Here is a 16,956-nt window from a genome sequence, read left to right as displayed (position 1 = left end):
AGGACAAAATGCTCCTCTGATTGGATCACAGAATAGAGTGGTCTCCTGATAACTGTGATTAGCCTTGCACAAACATCAGCAATTTTCTACCACCGTTGCATGACAGTTTGCAGTAAACATAGTGAAGCATCTCATTTCTCCAATGTTCCATATGTACACACATTAACTTTATAATCATCATTGAATAAACCTAACACTAGTCCAAAGACTATAACTTCTGTTTTGTTTGCAGTCAGAAGGAGAAAGTTAAAAGTCATCCAGGTTTTTATTTTTTCAGACATGCCTGTAATCTACATAATAGATTATGATAATAATAGACTTTCTCAAGAATTTTAGATAAGAAAGGAAGATTGGATATCAGTCTATAATTGACCAAGTCATCTGGGTCAAGAGACGGTTTCTTAAGCAGAGGTTTCATTACAGCAACTTTAAAAGCCTTTGGTACATATCCCTGTAACAGAGATAGATTAATCACATCTAAAATGCAGGAGGAGATCAAAGGAAATACCTCCTTAAATAACCTGGTTTGAACTGGATCTAACATACAAGTTGAAGGCTTAGATGGAGACAATAATTTTGCTAACTCAGAAAGTTCAACTGGATCAAAGCAGTCTAAACCCGGTTCAGATTCCATGGCTACCTTAGATACAATCGCGGATAGAGGAGTGCTTATGATCTTAATTTTAATGAGATACAATACGGATAAGCACTGTATCAATAATGTTTTATCTACAGCCAATCTGTAATTATTCTTGGTTGTTATTTTTTTTTTTTTTTTGCGCTCCCACCATATCCTGGTTTATTTAAACCTTTCTGTTCTTAAGATTTCCATAGTTCAACATTACATGTTAGATGTTACCTCATTATTTTATTCATTTTTTCCTTATGAGCTCCACTTTTATTATTTACTCTCCTCCTCTCAGCTTCTCAGCTTTTCTCCCTGCAGCTGCTGCAACTCATCTCCTCTGAAGCCCACTGTGTGTCTTCCTCTTCCTTCCCTACAGCGCTGCTGGATTCTTCTTCTTTTTCTGTCGGTTTCTGTCGGTTTCCTGCTCATTCTTCATATCCTCTTCTTCTTAAGCAAGTCCTGTTTAGTATTCACTAAGTATTTTTTATGCTCTTTTTTCTGTTTCCCTCTTCATTTTCTCATGCAAAATAAGTAATTAAAATTTGTCTTATGGGTGACAAATGCAATCGACTTTAGTATATAGTCTACAAATTCATAATTTAATCATTTATTTTAAAAAAATGGTGTTACTTATTGCCACATATGGTGAAGAGAAAAAGAGCATTTGACCAAAACAGAGGAAGTTGGTTTCTGGGTTCTTTTAGTTCCTCAGAGGGACAGTATGAGGAACTAAAATTACCCAGAATTAGCTCATCTCACTCCTTTTAGATTCTTTTAAACTTTCTTCATTATGTGCCTAACTCTAGACATTAAAGATGGTTTCTAGCTGTCAGGCTTTGAAGTGGTTTAACATTCTTGGTAAGTAACCTCTGGGTGTTTTCATTAACTATTATGTTTACTCTATTCAGTTGCATTTACTCCTTTTCTGTGTTCTTAACTTTAAAATAAAACAATCTAAATCTACATAAGGGTAGAAAAAAACGTCCTCTTCTGGGGAAAGATAGAACATACATTTTCTGAGGTACTTTGAAATATTTTGGACGACACTTAAAGTCGGTCAGAGCTTATCTACGTTTGCTCAGCTGTTTTTAACAAGTCAACAAGAAGTGCTTGCTCATATTTGTTGGTGGCAGAATTTTACTTTGTGGTAAGAAAGACATTTTATATTTTTTATTTATGTTTGTTTTCAGTTGAAACTATAATGTTAGCTTCATATTTCTGCTTTTTTAGAAGTGATGCGTGGAAATGCTATGGAATTTATTTTGCTTTTCACAAAATGAGCTTGAAGCACAGGAACGTTTTCTGAGGAGCAGAGTATTTTTTTTATGAAATTGCAATAAATTTAAGTTTTGTCTATTTAATTTATTTCTGTGAGCTGATGGAGGGATGTAGGAGCATGATGGCAGCCCTGTCTGAGAACATGTTGACCGTCAGCATGTTACTGAATGTCTTCTTCTTCTCAGGTGAGCTGTTTGATTTCTCACTTTCATTCATAGACATTACTGGATCCATTTCTAGTCTGAAATATTGGATCCTGATCTTGTTTAAAGGCTCTTTGTGTAACAAGCTGCAGCTCAGGTGGAGTTTATTGATCAGGAAGTTTATCTTTACGACCATTTTGATCCACGTTGTGTTCATCTCTATTCTGTGTTTATAGGAGTTCAGACTGGTTGTGACAAGGAACCAGACCTCAACATTACTGCACCAGAGGAGATGGAAGCTCTGAGTGGATCCTGTTTGCTAATCCCATGTAGCTTTAGAGAGAAACCAGGAGAAACCTTTGTTGTCAAGAAGAAAACATTTGGAGTTTGGATAAAGAGTCATCCTGTGTTTAAAGATAAGCAATTTAACGTGATCTACAACAGCAATAAGCCAACGAACATTTATAACATGAACATTACTGGAAACCTGAGTAAGAGAAACTGCACCACTGTGTTTTTTAATGTAAACTCAAGTCAAACAGAGAAATACTTCTTCAGGATTGAGAACGGGTGGTTCAAAGGAACAGCTTCCTGTGATCCTGTTAATATAACAGTTAGAGGTGAGAGCCTTTTGTTTTAAATTATCTCTAATATTAATGTTGAGGAGAGAAAATGAATTCAGATGCATTTCTGCTCCAAATGTGTTTAAAGTAGAGATTTTCTGGATCTCACTGTGTAAAATGTGTGTATGATGTGAAAGCACAGATTCAGCTTGGAGCCCCAGGATTGAAATCTCAGGTGATGTGAAGGAGAAGGACTCTGTCACCATAACGTGCTCAGCTCTCACTCCCTGTCCACAATCACCTCCTGAACTCACCTGGAATCTCCAACCAGACTCTCCCAGACAGATAGAGGAGAACACAGATGGAACGTTTAGAACTAAAATCCAGCAGATCATCACTCTGTCAGACACACATGATGGATACAACATCATCTGTTCTGTCAGATATCCTGTGGATGGAGGAAAACACAGCAAGACAGCAAAGACAGAAGTGACTCTCAGTGTTTCCTGTAAGTCATCCTGTCAGAACATCATGGTTCAGCTGCTTCTCATCAATAAACTGAAGGTGTGTCACATTTTCCTCAGATGCTCCCAAAAACACCTCAGTATCCATCAGTCCATCAGCAGATAGCTGGGTGTACCTGAACTGCTCCAGCAGAGCCAAGCCTCCCATCAGCTGATTCACCTGGTTCAAGAAGAGCAAACATGGAGCCATGAAAGTAGCTGAAGGACACGTCAGGTTAAGCGTCTCTGAGGGAGGAATTCACTGCTGTGAGGCCAAGACTGAAGGTAGAACTAGAGTTTAGTGTGAGTTTTTGCTCTGCTGTTTGTTGCTCATTTAAAAGAAGGAGGATTGTTTAAAATTCATAACTGCACTACCTGACAATGATCTGCAAAAGTGAAACCTTTTGGGGGAGGATAACTCGTTGAAGCAATCCTAAAGGTTATTAAAAAGGGGTCAGAGCAGGTGAGCCAGCTGACCCGATACTAGACAGGGGCACAATAGGACAATAGGGCAATTTAATTAATGCAAGCACACAAGCAAATATTTTATAGCACTTATTTATTATTATAAAGCATCATAAATAAATTGCACAATCAGATTGTTATTTTCTGCATCATTAAATATCTACCTGAACCAAACTGAATTGAATTGGCCCACTTGTGAACCTAACTGCATATCTCTAATCCACTATTGATGAAGACACAATTTACATTCATTAAATATCTGTCAGCAAACATGAACTTGAAAACTGAAAACTTGAAATGTGGAACTGTAAAAGGAAAAACCAAAAAAACACTTCTGCATACATACATGTCTGTGTTTATCACTTCTATTTCGGCCCATCCTAAGATGGTGATCAGTCAGCTTTATATTTTTAATGTATATAAGAACCTTATTTTCTGACAATGTGTTTATTTATGAGCAACTATGCAAATTAACAAACGTCTAGAAAAGTAGTCTATATTCTATAATTTTCCATGTGAATCCCAGATTGTTCATTCTTCTTTTGCCTTTTCTAAAAAGTTCTTTAAATCAGTCCTAGCTGTCTTTATCCATGCTGGGTCAGATCCTGACATTTGAAAAAGGAAGCAGGGAAAGCAGAATAAAGATATATGCTGTTAGCCAAGCCTTCTGGCTAAACTAGGTCCTGGAAAAGGACATTTCTTGAACCATTTGTCTCTCTCCTCTCTACAATGCGTCTCCAGTCCCTGCGATTGACCTGTTAATCACCAAAAAGTCTGTGTTGTGGCAGGAGGTGGCGAGCAAATATACTTCCTGTCACCTTAGGCGCACCAAAGCTGCGCCCCAACCTCTCCTATACTTCTGTATTGCGAGGAGCTACTGCACATGTACAACTTTTAATTGATTTTTGGGCCCCAGGGCGGATATACTTCATCAATCCAACAAAAAAATTTATGTTAAATGGTATGTACTTATATAGTGCTGTTATTCAAGTCAGTAGACTTGACCAAAGCGCTTTACACTACATTCATTTACCCATTCACACACACACTTAAACACTGATGGTGGCAAGCTACATTGTAGCCACAGCTGCCCTGGGGCTCACTGACAGAAGTGGGGCTGCCGTACACTGGCGCCACCATCAGTAGACAATGCAGGTGAAGTGTCTTGCCCAAGGACACAACAACACTGAAAGTCGGAGTCGGGGCTTGAACCGTCAATACTTCAATTTCAGGGCAAACTCCTACATCCAACGCCACTGTCAATTATGCTTTACTCTGTATTAAAGATTGAATATTTATCTTGCACATCTAAAAAATATGTAGAGATATATTTCGAAATATGTAATGTTTTAATTTTAAATCAAATTATAAAAAAAAAATTTTGTATGTCTTAATCAGGGTCATTGGTTGTGGGGCGGTCCCCTAGTGCCCTCTATTGGCCAGCTGCCACTGGTCTCTGCGTCATTTTTGCGAAGCTGTCGATCAATTGTGACTGGCTGTGACAGGCACCGGAGATCCACAATGGGGCACGTGATCCTGTGAAAGGGTCTGCCGACGCCGATGGGTCAGAGAGGACAGGGTTGCAAGAAAATACTGTTATTTCTTTATATTAAATGCCAAATGTCAGCATAAGGTCTAAAGTAGGAAGATTGAAATGTGTGGGAATACTCACATTTCGAACAAAGCCAATCAAGTCGAAGATAGCGATAAAGGCTGCATTCAATCTATCACCTTCCACATCCGCATGGATGTTAAAAATACCTGACCTCTTAGTATGAAACACTAAATCAGATAGAAACTAAAAACTGATCTAACAATTCGGAGTAAGGACTTGGTGGACGATACAAAGTTTCAACCAGAATAGGATGCTTTGTAATTTGGATGAGTGAAACCAAGGGTTTAATGTTCAAAAGAGTTGTAATTATTAACTGCCTTTGGAGTCATCAGTAAGTCCGACTGAAAGGTTGCTGCTATTCCTCCTCCTCACTCAGATTTTCTTGGTATGGGAAAATTTCATTTGCTTTAACATCAGCCATTTCAAAGATTCAGAGTGTGGTACTTTAGTTTCCATCGGGACATTTCTTTATATTGGATATTTTGATTTCTGTTGATCTGGTTCCAAACATTTTTCCTCCTCAAAGAAGGTCAAATAGACTTAGACTAAAAGACTTAGACAGATTATAATCGTCATTTTGTTTAGCCACAGCTTTCAGATAGTTTCCATTTGACTTACATGTGCCGCAGTGACCAAAATGTTTCCTCTTTTACAGGTAGTGTTGCCTACATTGGAATAAAGATCGTGGGAATTGTGATTCTCTGCACTACAATCGTGGTCCTAGAGTGGTGAGACCTGATTTTCTGTGAGTTGATATGTTGCTGCCACACAGCAGTCAGTATTTTTAATTTCAGTGTTTGGGATTTCTTCTCTATCAGCTGGTCAAGGTTAGTTTGCAACAACAAACAACAGAAGGTAAGCAAATAAGTTTTTGCCACACATTATCTTAGTTTGTGTAATGGAAATATTTCTTTATGATTTCCTTCCTGTTTTTATCATAATGCTAAAATAGAAGTGACTTGATGTGCTGCAGCCATTTTGTTAACGCAGGAAGTCTCGTGTTAATCCTAGTTTACTCTGAATCAGTTGAAGCTGCAGTAAATTCAGAGCAGAGCATCAGAACCTTCTGTGTCCTTACCTTTCCACAGGAAACAGAACAAGCAGACGATAACAACAGAGTGATTGAGATCCAAGCTTCATAAGGAGACCAAGAAAACATTTTGTTCACTGTTAATAGTGAGTTCAGATGTCTGTGGTTAAACAGGCAGAAGTTGTTATTCTGGGTTCAGATGTTTTACCAGCTTACCTAAGCTTGTATTACACATTTCAGATCAGAGTTTAACTGAAAAATTTAGAAAATAATTAATAGGGAATATTGATTTAGTACATTTTAGGTTCCCTGCTCCACGATTCTCACATTGTGTTGCTAATGTCATAAATTAAAGTTGCTAAGAAGAGGTAAAGACGTTTAGAAACTAGCAACAATTTTTGAACTGTAAATATTTTATAAGTAGATCAAAGCTGTATTTTACTTTTTTTTTAGCAAGCATCTCTAATACCTAGTTCTCAGTACAGGTTTGTTTCCAATTATTTAATGTTACTCTTTAATAATTTTTAATGCTTTTTATAAACTTTCACTTTGTCATAAAGCATCAGTTTCTCTTTTTATGCAGTAGGTTGTTTTCAACACAAGATGGCTGAGGCAGCAACAGTGATCCTTCAGCTAAACTCACTATCTCTATTTATTCACTGTATAGCTAATAGCACAAAAAGTGAAGTCACCTGTCACCATCTTGGTACTTCCCATTCTCACTGAGATGGGCCATAAAATGCCTACCTGTGTAGCATTTGGCTACAAAAACAAGCAGTTTGCTTGCTTGAAAAAGTCTTTTCACAGGTAATTTTACAGTCAGTGGATGTATAAACCAAGACAATCCATGTATAAACTGATGTATCCTATAATATAGTATGTTGCGTAACATTAGACTATCTTGGACCAACTTGAAGAGATCAACTGAATAGGCCACTGACATTCTGTCTAACGTTAGAAAATCATCCAGTCAGATTGATTCAAAGTTTTCTATCTAAGGAAATCCAGTTGATTGCACCGATTCATTGACTCAAATGCAATCCCTCACACTAAGCATGCTTGTAGTGACAGTGGAGACGAAAAACTCCTTTTTAACAGGAAGGCTTTGTGTTTTCTGGACCCGGTCCAGGAAACACACAGCCAGGCAGACGAGCTCTGATCCTGCTCCCATGTCAGAGGAAGAAGAGAGCACATCTGGCGAGTCATAGTCAGAGAAACCGGACTACACTGGAAAGCAGACCAATCTAAAACATCTATAAACAAAGATGTTGATGGAAGCAGCACAGCTGATATTTCTCTCCAGGATGGAGTCACAGCCAAACAGGAACAGACCAGATGAAGCTACTATGAGAAAAAGCAGAGAGAGCAGAACGTTAGAGATTGAACTAACAGATTCTGCAGTGGGAGAATAGAAATAAGATGATGAAATGGGGGTACCTATGCCCTCCATACGTCTAAGCCTATAGCAGCATAGCTACAGATATAGCTCAGGATAACCTGAGCCTCTCTAAGCTTTACCAAAAAAAGAAAGTTTTAAGCCTAGCCTTAAAAGTAGACGGGGTCTGCGTCACGGACTAAAACTGGTAGTTAGTCCACAGGGGAGGAGCCTGATAACTAAAAGATCTGCCTCCCATTCTACTTTTAGAAATTCTAGGAACCACTAGTAAACCTGCAGATTGAGAGCGAAGTGCTCTGTTAGGAACATAAGGAACAATCAGATCTCTGATATCAGATGGAGCTTGGCCATTTAAGGCTTTATATGTGAGAAGGAGGATTTTAAATTCTATTCTGGATTTAACAGGATGCCAATGAAGAGAAGCCAGGATAGGAGAGATATGATCTCTCTTTTTCATTTTCATCAGAACTCTGGCTGCAGCATTTTGGATCAGCTGAAGGCTTTTAGCTGCAGCTTCCTGATAGTAAAGAATTACAATAGTCCAGCCTTGAAGTAACAAATGCATGGACTAGTTTCTCAGCATCACCCCTGAACAGGAGATTTCTCATTTTTGCAATATTTCTCAGATGAAAGAAGGAAATTCTAGAAACCTCTTTGATATGGGATTTAAATGACAGGTCCTGATCAAAAATAACACCAAGATTTTCTACTTTATTATCTGAAATCAGTTTAATCCCATCCAAATGAAGTGACTGAGTAATCAGCCCATTTCACCTTGGAGAATGAGGAAGATCTATCATTAACATGAACAAACTGAATTCAATCAGATTGATAAGATTTAAACCAGTCTAGCGCTGTTCCTTTAATTCCAACAAAATATTCAAGTCTTTCTAAAAGAATATTATGATCAACTGGATCAAATGCAGCACTGAGATCCAACAGGATGAGCACAGATACAAGTCCATTATCTTAGCCATGAAAATATCATTAGTGACTTTCACCAGAGCTGTTTCAGTGCTATGATGAGCTCTAAAGCCAGACTGAAACTCTTCCAAAAGTTCATTATGGTGTAAGTGGTCGCACACTTGTTTGGCAATTAGGCAACATTAGAAAGACATTACAGTTTTCTAATGATACTGCCACCTGTAGCTAAAACTAAGAACTGCAGCACTCCTCTGCTAGTGCTCATGCTTGACAAAGTTTCATTTCTTTCTTTTTTACCTTCTTGAGTTGGCATTTGTATCCTGGATGCTGGTCACATATGAGAATCCACAAAATCCATTAATATAACGCTTCGATTTTCTTCTAAGTCGGAACCATTTAACATGGACATGCAAACTGCAAACCCGAAGGAAAATAGGCTAAAGGCTTATAGATGGATAGGCGCTGAACTTAGTCATAAAGGGTCTAATAAAATGGCTATATAAAAGTAAAGTATAAAAAGATAAATGATATCTATTTAAATGCACCAAGTTAAACAACTGCTTCAACATTAGTAATTTTAATATTTATTTTGCAATAAACGTGTCTTATCTTTTAGTCCGTTAATGCATGATGATTTGAGTTCTGGCTGTTGAACCAGTATGCATGGTTTAAAACAGGTAAAGAAAGCAATGGACATGTAGACAAAAGAAGGAAAGTAATAAATGTAATAAAATGAAAATAGAAATGAAAGTCCTGTCTTTCCCTAACAGTTCAATGCAGGCAGAAATCTTTTAGATTCAAGATTTCAGGTTTCTTGAGCCTCTTTGGCTCAATCACAGGCGCCTCCTCAAATGATGGAGGCAGACATCATCAGAGGTCATGGATCAGCAGGAGGGAAATGGTTTATGGTAGGATCCAGGTACAAACCCCACCAGTTGAGGGGCAGAGGTGTCTCTCTCTTATGATCATCATTTTTCCTCCTAAATCCATTTAGCTGCAGCCAATTTATTGGGTTTTTCCAGAATAATCATCAAGGCAAAGTAAAAAGAGAAAAGACTCCCATTCCAAATTAAAAGCATACATATATAACCAGTTAACAAACTGCTTGCAGTTTTACCCTGAAAGATCTGAACGTATGTGGGAGGTTAACTCATCTCTGTCAGACATCAGCCTAAATTTTAGATATAAAACTACTTCCTTCTGTGTTAACTACTTCCTCAGTTGTTGCATCATCATCATTCATAGATATTATATATGTAGATGCCTCATTGAGTGGGTTGGCCCACTGCTGGGGTGTAACTGGCTGTCCGCCATATTGGAGGAGGCAAAGCTGCGCTTTAATAGGTTTCCTTCCTGATTACCTAATGATCTGCTACATCTAGGTTTTGAGATTGAGAAAAACTTGTTAATTTTGTGTGAGAGACACTGAAACCACGGATCAATTGTTTTTTAATTGTAATTTATCAAATGTTTTTTGCCAAGATATCTTTCCAGCCCAAAGTTTGTCAGCTGATGTGTTTTTCTCTGAAGGACATTTTCCCAAATTTAAAGTGATTCCAAAATTCTATGATTTAATCAACACAATAGCTCCTTTGTTTACCTCGTTCAGCAAATGAATACTGAGAAGCTTCTTTCCCGTTATAAATCTGGACAATCTTGTATCCTGATGTTATTTTGGATTTTTTTTCATTATTCAATTCCTAATTTTTTCTATCAATTTGTCTTATTTGTCTTTATTTTCCTACTGGTGATGTATTTGTACAATTTGTAATTGTTTGTATAAATTATTAAAAAAAAACACAAATACAGTTTTAAAGAACATGTTAATGGTATATTTTTTGTTAATTCTCTAGGGCTGGGCGATAATTCAATAACGATATATATCGATCGATAGACGTGTAGCGCAATAGAAAAAAAGAGGGTCGATAAAAGTTCGATAAAAAAGAAACGCAGTTTTCCTTCCTTCTCATTGTAGCCTAGCATGTAGGTTTATGCTAGTCACTGCTTCCTCCCAACCAATCACAATCGCGGACCCAGGCATGCCGTCACCAAGCGCCGCCCTCTCAAACCACAACACAGAGCACACGAAGATGCAGCAAGGAGAGGCGGAGGAAATTGTTCCAAAGAAGGGTTTTTGTAGTTCGGCAGTCTGGCAGTATTTCGGTCATGGCAAGTCGGACCAAAAACAAACCACAGTCATCTGGAAAATGTGTCGGGAACCAGTGAAAACGAAGTCTGATAACACAACCAACTTTTTTTTTTTTTATCGTCTCTCTTAGCCGCTCACACCCGCAGGAGTACGAGCTGTATAGGCCCCGACGCGGCTCTCCTCCGAGGAATCTTCGGAAAATATATATATTTCAGTTCTGGGCAGTTTCCCACGTAGTTCTAACAATTGAGAGAAAAATGCTGAGGGGCCAGAAACTTCAAAGTAATAACTCAGGTTAAAGCAGGAAACGGGGGCGGTGGGGGGGCATTTATTTATTTGTTATATTTATTTTGGTCACTTTTGTTTATTCTTTGTCAGTATTTAATAACATAACCCAGGTCTCTTAAGTTATTTTTCTTTAAAACAATTCTGTTATGGTTAAAAAAGTTGGTTAAATAAAGATTTAATTCGAAGTCTGTGTTTGTGTTTTTTATTAAAATTAAATCATTTAGCAAAATTATAAAAAGTCCAGGCAGAGCTGCACATAAAATATGGTTTCAAATCTTTTCAATAATTATCGATATCGATCAATATGCATTTTTTTTTATCGATAAGCTTTTTTTCTATATCGCCCAGCCCTATTCTCTAGCTTAAATTTACATACACTGAAGATAACGTGAGAAAAAGGTGCAAAACTTAATGTGTTAAAGTTTCTTAGATTAATGCAATAATTTTATAAATCCCACATAACAGTTATTCACATTTCATCAGCTGTAGAGCAAAAAATTGTGTTCGCTACACAATACATGAATAACAATAAAGGTGATGCCTCTGGACTTGTTCAGTCCAATGCTGAAGCTGTCAGTAATCACTGCTGCCACCTGCTGGTGTACAAGGAAACTGCTTATTCTGCCAAATGTCCCCATCTCACAATGTTAGAGAATTCTTAAAAAATGTCTGGGATAGACTTCAGTCCTCCCTTAACCCAATAAAAGGAGTAGGAGTTCAGAAAATGAATGAATTAATGCCTCAAAAAACAGCTTACTAATTTGTCTCAATTTTGGCAACAGTAGTTTTGCTAGTGAGTACTAGTGGGGTTTTCAAATATGTGATTATTCAAATGGTGTTGTCAGGAAGAGCTATGTTTGGTTCTCCAGCAACCACCAAACTAGGATTAGTTACTGCATTTGCCTCAAATGGCAAGAAATGCTTTAAATGTATAGGATCAGATTGTACTGGAAGTATAAACTGTGAGGGAAACGAAGACTACTGCTACACATCAAAAGGTAGGAGGCCTGTTTCTTTCTTTGTACAACAGACAGAAGAGTATTACATCATGTAAATATCAGACATTTAGCTCATAGAATGTTTTTTGTCTTCTCAGTAAGTACAAGCAAACAGGAATTTTGGAGAACAAGGGCTGTGCCTCCAAGCTATGCTGCACAGATACAACAATAACTACGCTGACCTTATGCCCTGAAGCAGAAAACAGCTGCTGCCAGGGTAACTACTGCAACGCTGCCGGCAATACAAGAGCTGACCTCCTGTTGCTGTCCGTGCCACTGATATTCTTGGTTTTGTGCGTTTAGCTTGAACTAAAAGCTGTTTTTTCTGGGAAGCTCATTTTATAATAATTTTATTTCTTTTACTTTTTGGAGGGGGTTGGTATGTTAGAAGGCAAAAACTTTACTAAGCATGCACAGAAGGAGTCTCTTTTCCCTGCATTCTCATGCAGCTGATACAATTATTTTTCTTATATTATTTTGTCAATTTGAGCCTCATTGTTAGAGTATTTGTAACAAAGCCTTGTTTTGCTTGTGTGTATCTCAACAATCCATAAATTATGAATATACATCTTAATATTTTGTGCTGGTTAAAGATTAAACAATATAGAGAATAGTCAAATTTTTGTTATCTCATCTTTCTTTCTAAAATATTTTTTTCTGACTTAATGGTACAAGTATTTTCTCCGATTTGTCATGATTTTATAATAATTTGTAGGTTTTTGTGTTTTGCCAAAATGAACCCAAACATATATTTATTGAATGCTTTCCTATTGTTGAGAACACAAAAGTAACTACAGCTTCCAGCTTGCCTTGTTGCACTGATGTCACACCCAAGGTGATAAAAGTAGAAACAGACCCGGCGTCCGGTCTCTTTAACTGTCAATCCTGATACAAAGGAAACACACATTAGCTGGATTCTGTGCTTGGAAGCAAAGAGGTAAAAACATGTTGCACTGTGCTGCACTGGTAAAAGCTGCAGACCACCCTTTTTTTATTTCCTTGAAAGAAAAACTTATTCTGAAAGCTTGGAGCCTTCAGCATGAATCATCTGCAAAACTATCCTGATTAATTGTTATGGATTATAAGCAGAGATGGCAAAAGTACTCACTTTCCGTACTCGAGTAAAAGTACAGATACTTGTGTTAAAAAATACTCTGGTAAAAGTGGAAGTACTGATTAAACTTCTTTACTCAAGTAAAAGTAACAAAGTACAGGCTTGTAAATTTACTTAAAGTTTAAAAGTAAAAGTAGAAACCACTTTTTTCATGCCGTTGCCTACATTTTAAATGGATGTCTGCCAATAGGACTAGATCTCCGTTGTGTTCATTTTCAATCATCTCGTCGTCCATGCTACTATGCTAACGCCACCGCCACCAAGCTGCAATGATTTGCCGCCAATGAATACCGCCGAATCTGTCGATTCATCTTGTAGTGGTGCGTCAAATGCAACATAGATTCCCATCCAATTAGATTGAATTTGGTATTGATGACGTGAAAAATAATAACGGTAACTGAATTGAAATGATTCAAAACTAAAGTAACGAGCCAATTTTTTTAAATGTAAGGAGTAGAAAGTACAGATATTTGTGTAAAAATGTAAGGAGTAGAAGTAAAAAGTCGCCATAAAAATAAGTAATAAAGTAAAGTAAAAATATCAGAAAAATCTACTTGGGTACAGTAACGAAGTATTTGTACTTCGTTACTTCCCATCTCTGATTATAAGGGAAGGCATGGCATGAATACTTGGGAGATAAACAAAGTGCTCCTTGCTGAAAGTCGATTTGATTATAGTCACAAAATTGCTTTGGCCTAACCATATAACCAGACCCGTTTTCTCACATCCTCCATCACAGAACCACAAGAACCAGAGCTAATTGGCCTTATTCCACTGCTGAACTAGCTGGGAAGACAAGTCAAAAACACTGCACATTTTGAGAAGCTAGGCTTCTCATTCTGCTTTTAAGTTGTAAACTGCAGAGAGTGTTAGCACTAATTGCTCTTTCTGCAAACTGGCTGAACGAAGGCCTCCACCACACCAGCACTACCTTGTTTTTCCCCAGGTCCACAGTGGCCGTAAACTTTTGCAACCCCTCTGCTCTACAGCCATCATCAAGACTCAAAGTACTTCAAGAGCCACGGGTTCACCCTGGCTGCTACAAAGATACTGTTAAGAAAAAAAATGTGTTCGTGGGCACAGGTTTAATTACAAATATTAATGTCTTTTTTTTTTCTTGGCTGCATAGTGGCACAGTTTGTGTCACCGTTACTGTCAGGTCTAAGCACCTAAAACAGAAAGAAAGAAGGCACAGAGACAATTAATTTAGTTACTCGCGAGGAGCATAGGAAGAAGACTGCAGAGTTTACAAATCTCCAACCCACTCTGCAGTCTTCAGCTTTCCCCTTGCCATTTATTGAAGTCAGGGGATGTCCCTAATTACATCAGCTGAGGTTAACTAAAGGGAGAGGGAAACAAAAGGATCTTACTTTAAACCTCAGCACATATGTTAAAACAAAGCATGTGGTTGTTTTACAATTGAATTGTTCCAAGAAGACATGTTTAGAAGAAACATGTGATAGAGGATGTTCAGGTCTCCTTCACAACCCGTCCGTTGCATGACCTTTATCTGTAACAATCTTAAGCAAGAGTTAATAAAAAGATGAATCACGCACTATACATCATAATAGTTCATTAGAACACAACCCATGAAACACAAACAGAGTATAAATAAAATATTTCTAACAGTTACCTTCAATTCGCAAAGAGGGCTCTTTTTGCATGGAGGTTACATGGTTGCTGCGTTCATGCAAGGGCTTCTCTGAAGATACTCCAGTTTCCTCCCAGAGTTCATAAAGATAAATGTTAAATGTCTCTAAATACCCCTTAGGTGTGAGTGTGTGCATGTATCTCCCATGCAATAGACTGGTGGTATGGTGATATTTCTGATATGGAGTACATGGACAGCTGTCCAAAGAGTCTTTGCCACATAGGGCAGCACCAGGATGAGACCCCCTGTTGCGTGCCACCCTCATGCACCCCCCACCGTAAACGCACTGCGACTTGGAGCTCTCCTGACATCAACACACAGAAGCGCTGCAGACAGGGAAGATTAAACCGGAGGCTCCGGTGCTTGGTTAGCAATGGTCGGCTAACCCTTGCAATTACACCGCTCGAAATTGTCCAATTACTGGACAATAAAATGGATGAACTCAATGCCAGTACTTCCATACATACTGTGTTTCTGTGAAAACTTTAAAGACTTTTTTACCCTGTTTTTAAAAAGGAGCGCTATGGCAGGTCATTCATCCCTGCTGCAACCAAACACTACAATGCAACATTACGACTCAGACTAAACTGTAAGACCAGGTTGGTGACTCACTCATTCATGATCATCCACTTCTAGAAAAATGTGGTCACTTACCTGCTGTCTCCGACCGCAGAGGTTCCTGCCTTAGACACCGACCAACCCAGTTCTGCTTTCAGTACACGTTCTGAGAAATCTTTTTGTTCGTCTGCCTCAAATATTGGATCCTTCATTTCTGAGCCTTGAAAAAAGAAGGAGAGAAACAAGGGAAGAAGAGTGATAAACGCACAGGGAAAGGCAGCAGGTTGGTGTAATACTAGCTGGAAGTACAGGAACAGCCATTTGATACCAAGTGATTCCTCAATATTTTGTTATATTGAAAACATTAACAAGATGTGTAATTTATTCAAACCAATGGAATTATTCTTGTTGGACAATACTATATAGTAACAAAGAACACAGAGAAAAACAAGTTCAGTGCTGAATAATTTTTGGGATAAATTGCACTTTTAAGTGTAGTTTTAATGTGAAATACTTCTTATTTGTACTTACGTAATATTGTCCTTAAGTAACAACAGTCCATTTTGGTATCTCAATATTTTTTTTTTATCCTGGTGGTTAGTTTAACTAACAAATGGGATAGGACTGCCCCTACCCAGCTTTATACCCATAGAATACTGGGGAAGAGTATGTATGGATGGGTTAGTTTATTTGGTCCAGAAAGAGTTTGTTTGAGCTTTTTGTTGGATGTTGACCTGCTGATTTAACTATACAGTAACTTAAAGGAATAGTACACCCAAAACATGATTAGCCTTCATTTTCTACTCACCCCCATGCTGAACAACACTCTGGAGTACTTTTTTGATATCTCAAATGCATCTGGAGATCTGGGAGGCTTCTTGCTGTCTGCTGACATTCAAATAATGGAGGTCTATGGCGCCCGAGACAGAAAGGTCCATAAAAGTCCACAAAAAACGTGTCAATATTCCTCCATACTGCTCGTCCAATGTATTCCAAGTGTCCTGAGTGGGTAGCATCCATAATTTACTCGAAACGAAGTCATTTAGAATGTTTTTAGAGCATAAACAGTAGTGTATAGGATTTCCTGAAAGCGCGCACATGCGCGTTCACGACGCTACGGAAGCCGGCACACCAAACCAGCGCATTCAGCTCGGCAAAGAACTCATGCTCTTCCTCAACACTGAAGTCCTCAGACATTTTTCTTTCGTTGTTTCTTTCTTTGCACAGGTAAACAGCACATTTCTTCTTCTACGCTTGCATTATTGGCAGAGCAGACGCTGAATGCGCACTCTCATCTGGTTTGGTGTGCCGGCTTCCGTAGCGTCGTGAACGCGCAGGCGCGCGCTTTCAGGAAATCCTATACACTACTGTTTATGCTCTAAAAACATTCTAAATGACTTCGTTTCGAGTAAATTCTGGATGCTACCCACTCAGGACACTTGGAATACATTGGACGAGCAGTATGGAGGAATATTGACACGTTTTTTGTGGACTTTTATGGACCTTTCTGCCTCGGGCGCCATAGACCTCCATTATTTGAATGTCAGCAGACAGCAAGAAGCCTCCCAGATCTCCAGATGCATTTGAGATATCAAAAAAGTACTCCAGAGTGTTGTTCAGCATGGGGGTGAGTAGAAAATGAAGGCTAATCAT

At 38.2% G+C, this 16,956-nt stretch overlaps 1 protein-coding gene across 1 annotated transcript; it reads left to right on the top strand.

Moving 5' to 3' along the window:
• The first annotated feature begins 1,680 nt into the window (after positions 1–1,680).
• On the top strand, positions 1,681–6,982 carry LOC119791861 (myeloid cell surface antigen CD33-like). The gene is given in 8 exon segments (XM_038298203.1): positions 1,681–1,775; positions 2,004–2,091; positions 2,286–2,669; positions 2,815–3,120; positions 3,197–3,400; positions 5,851–5,923; positions 6,014–6,050; positions 6,284–6,982. Coding segments are annotated over 7 exon segments (1,143 nt in total). The 5' UTR covers positions 1,681–1,775; positions 2,004–2,006; the 3' UTR covers positions 6,338–6,982.
• Positions 6,983–16,956: the final 9,974 nt, after the last annotated feature.

This window comes from Cyprinodon tularosa, unplaced genomic scaffold (genome assembly GCF_016077235.1).
Source record: "Cyprinodon tularosa strain WSP-4 unplaced genomic scaffold, ASM1607723v1 ctg402, whole genome shotgun sequence".
Classification (NCBI taxonomy): domain Eukaryota; kingdom Metazoa; phylum Chordata; class Actinopteri; order Cyprinodontiformes; family Cyprinodontidae; genus Cyprinodon; species Cyprinodon tularosa.
The sequence above is the reverse complement of the archived record's forward strand: the minus strand, read 5'-3'. Positions and strand labels throughout refer to the sequence as shown.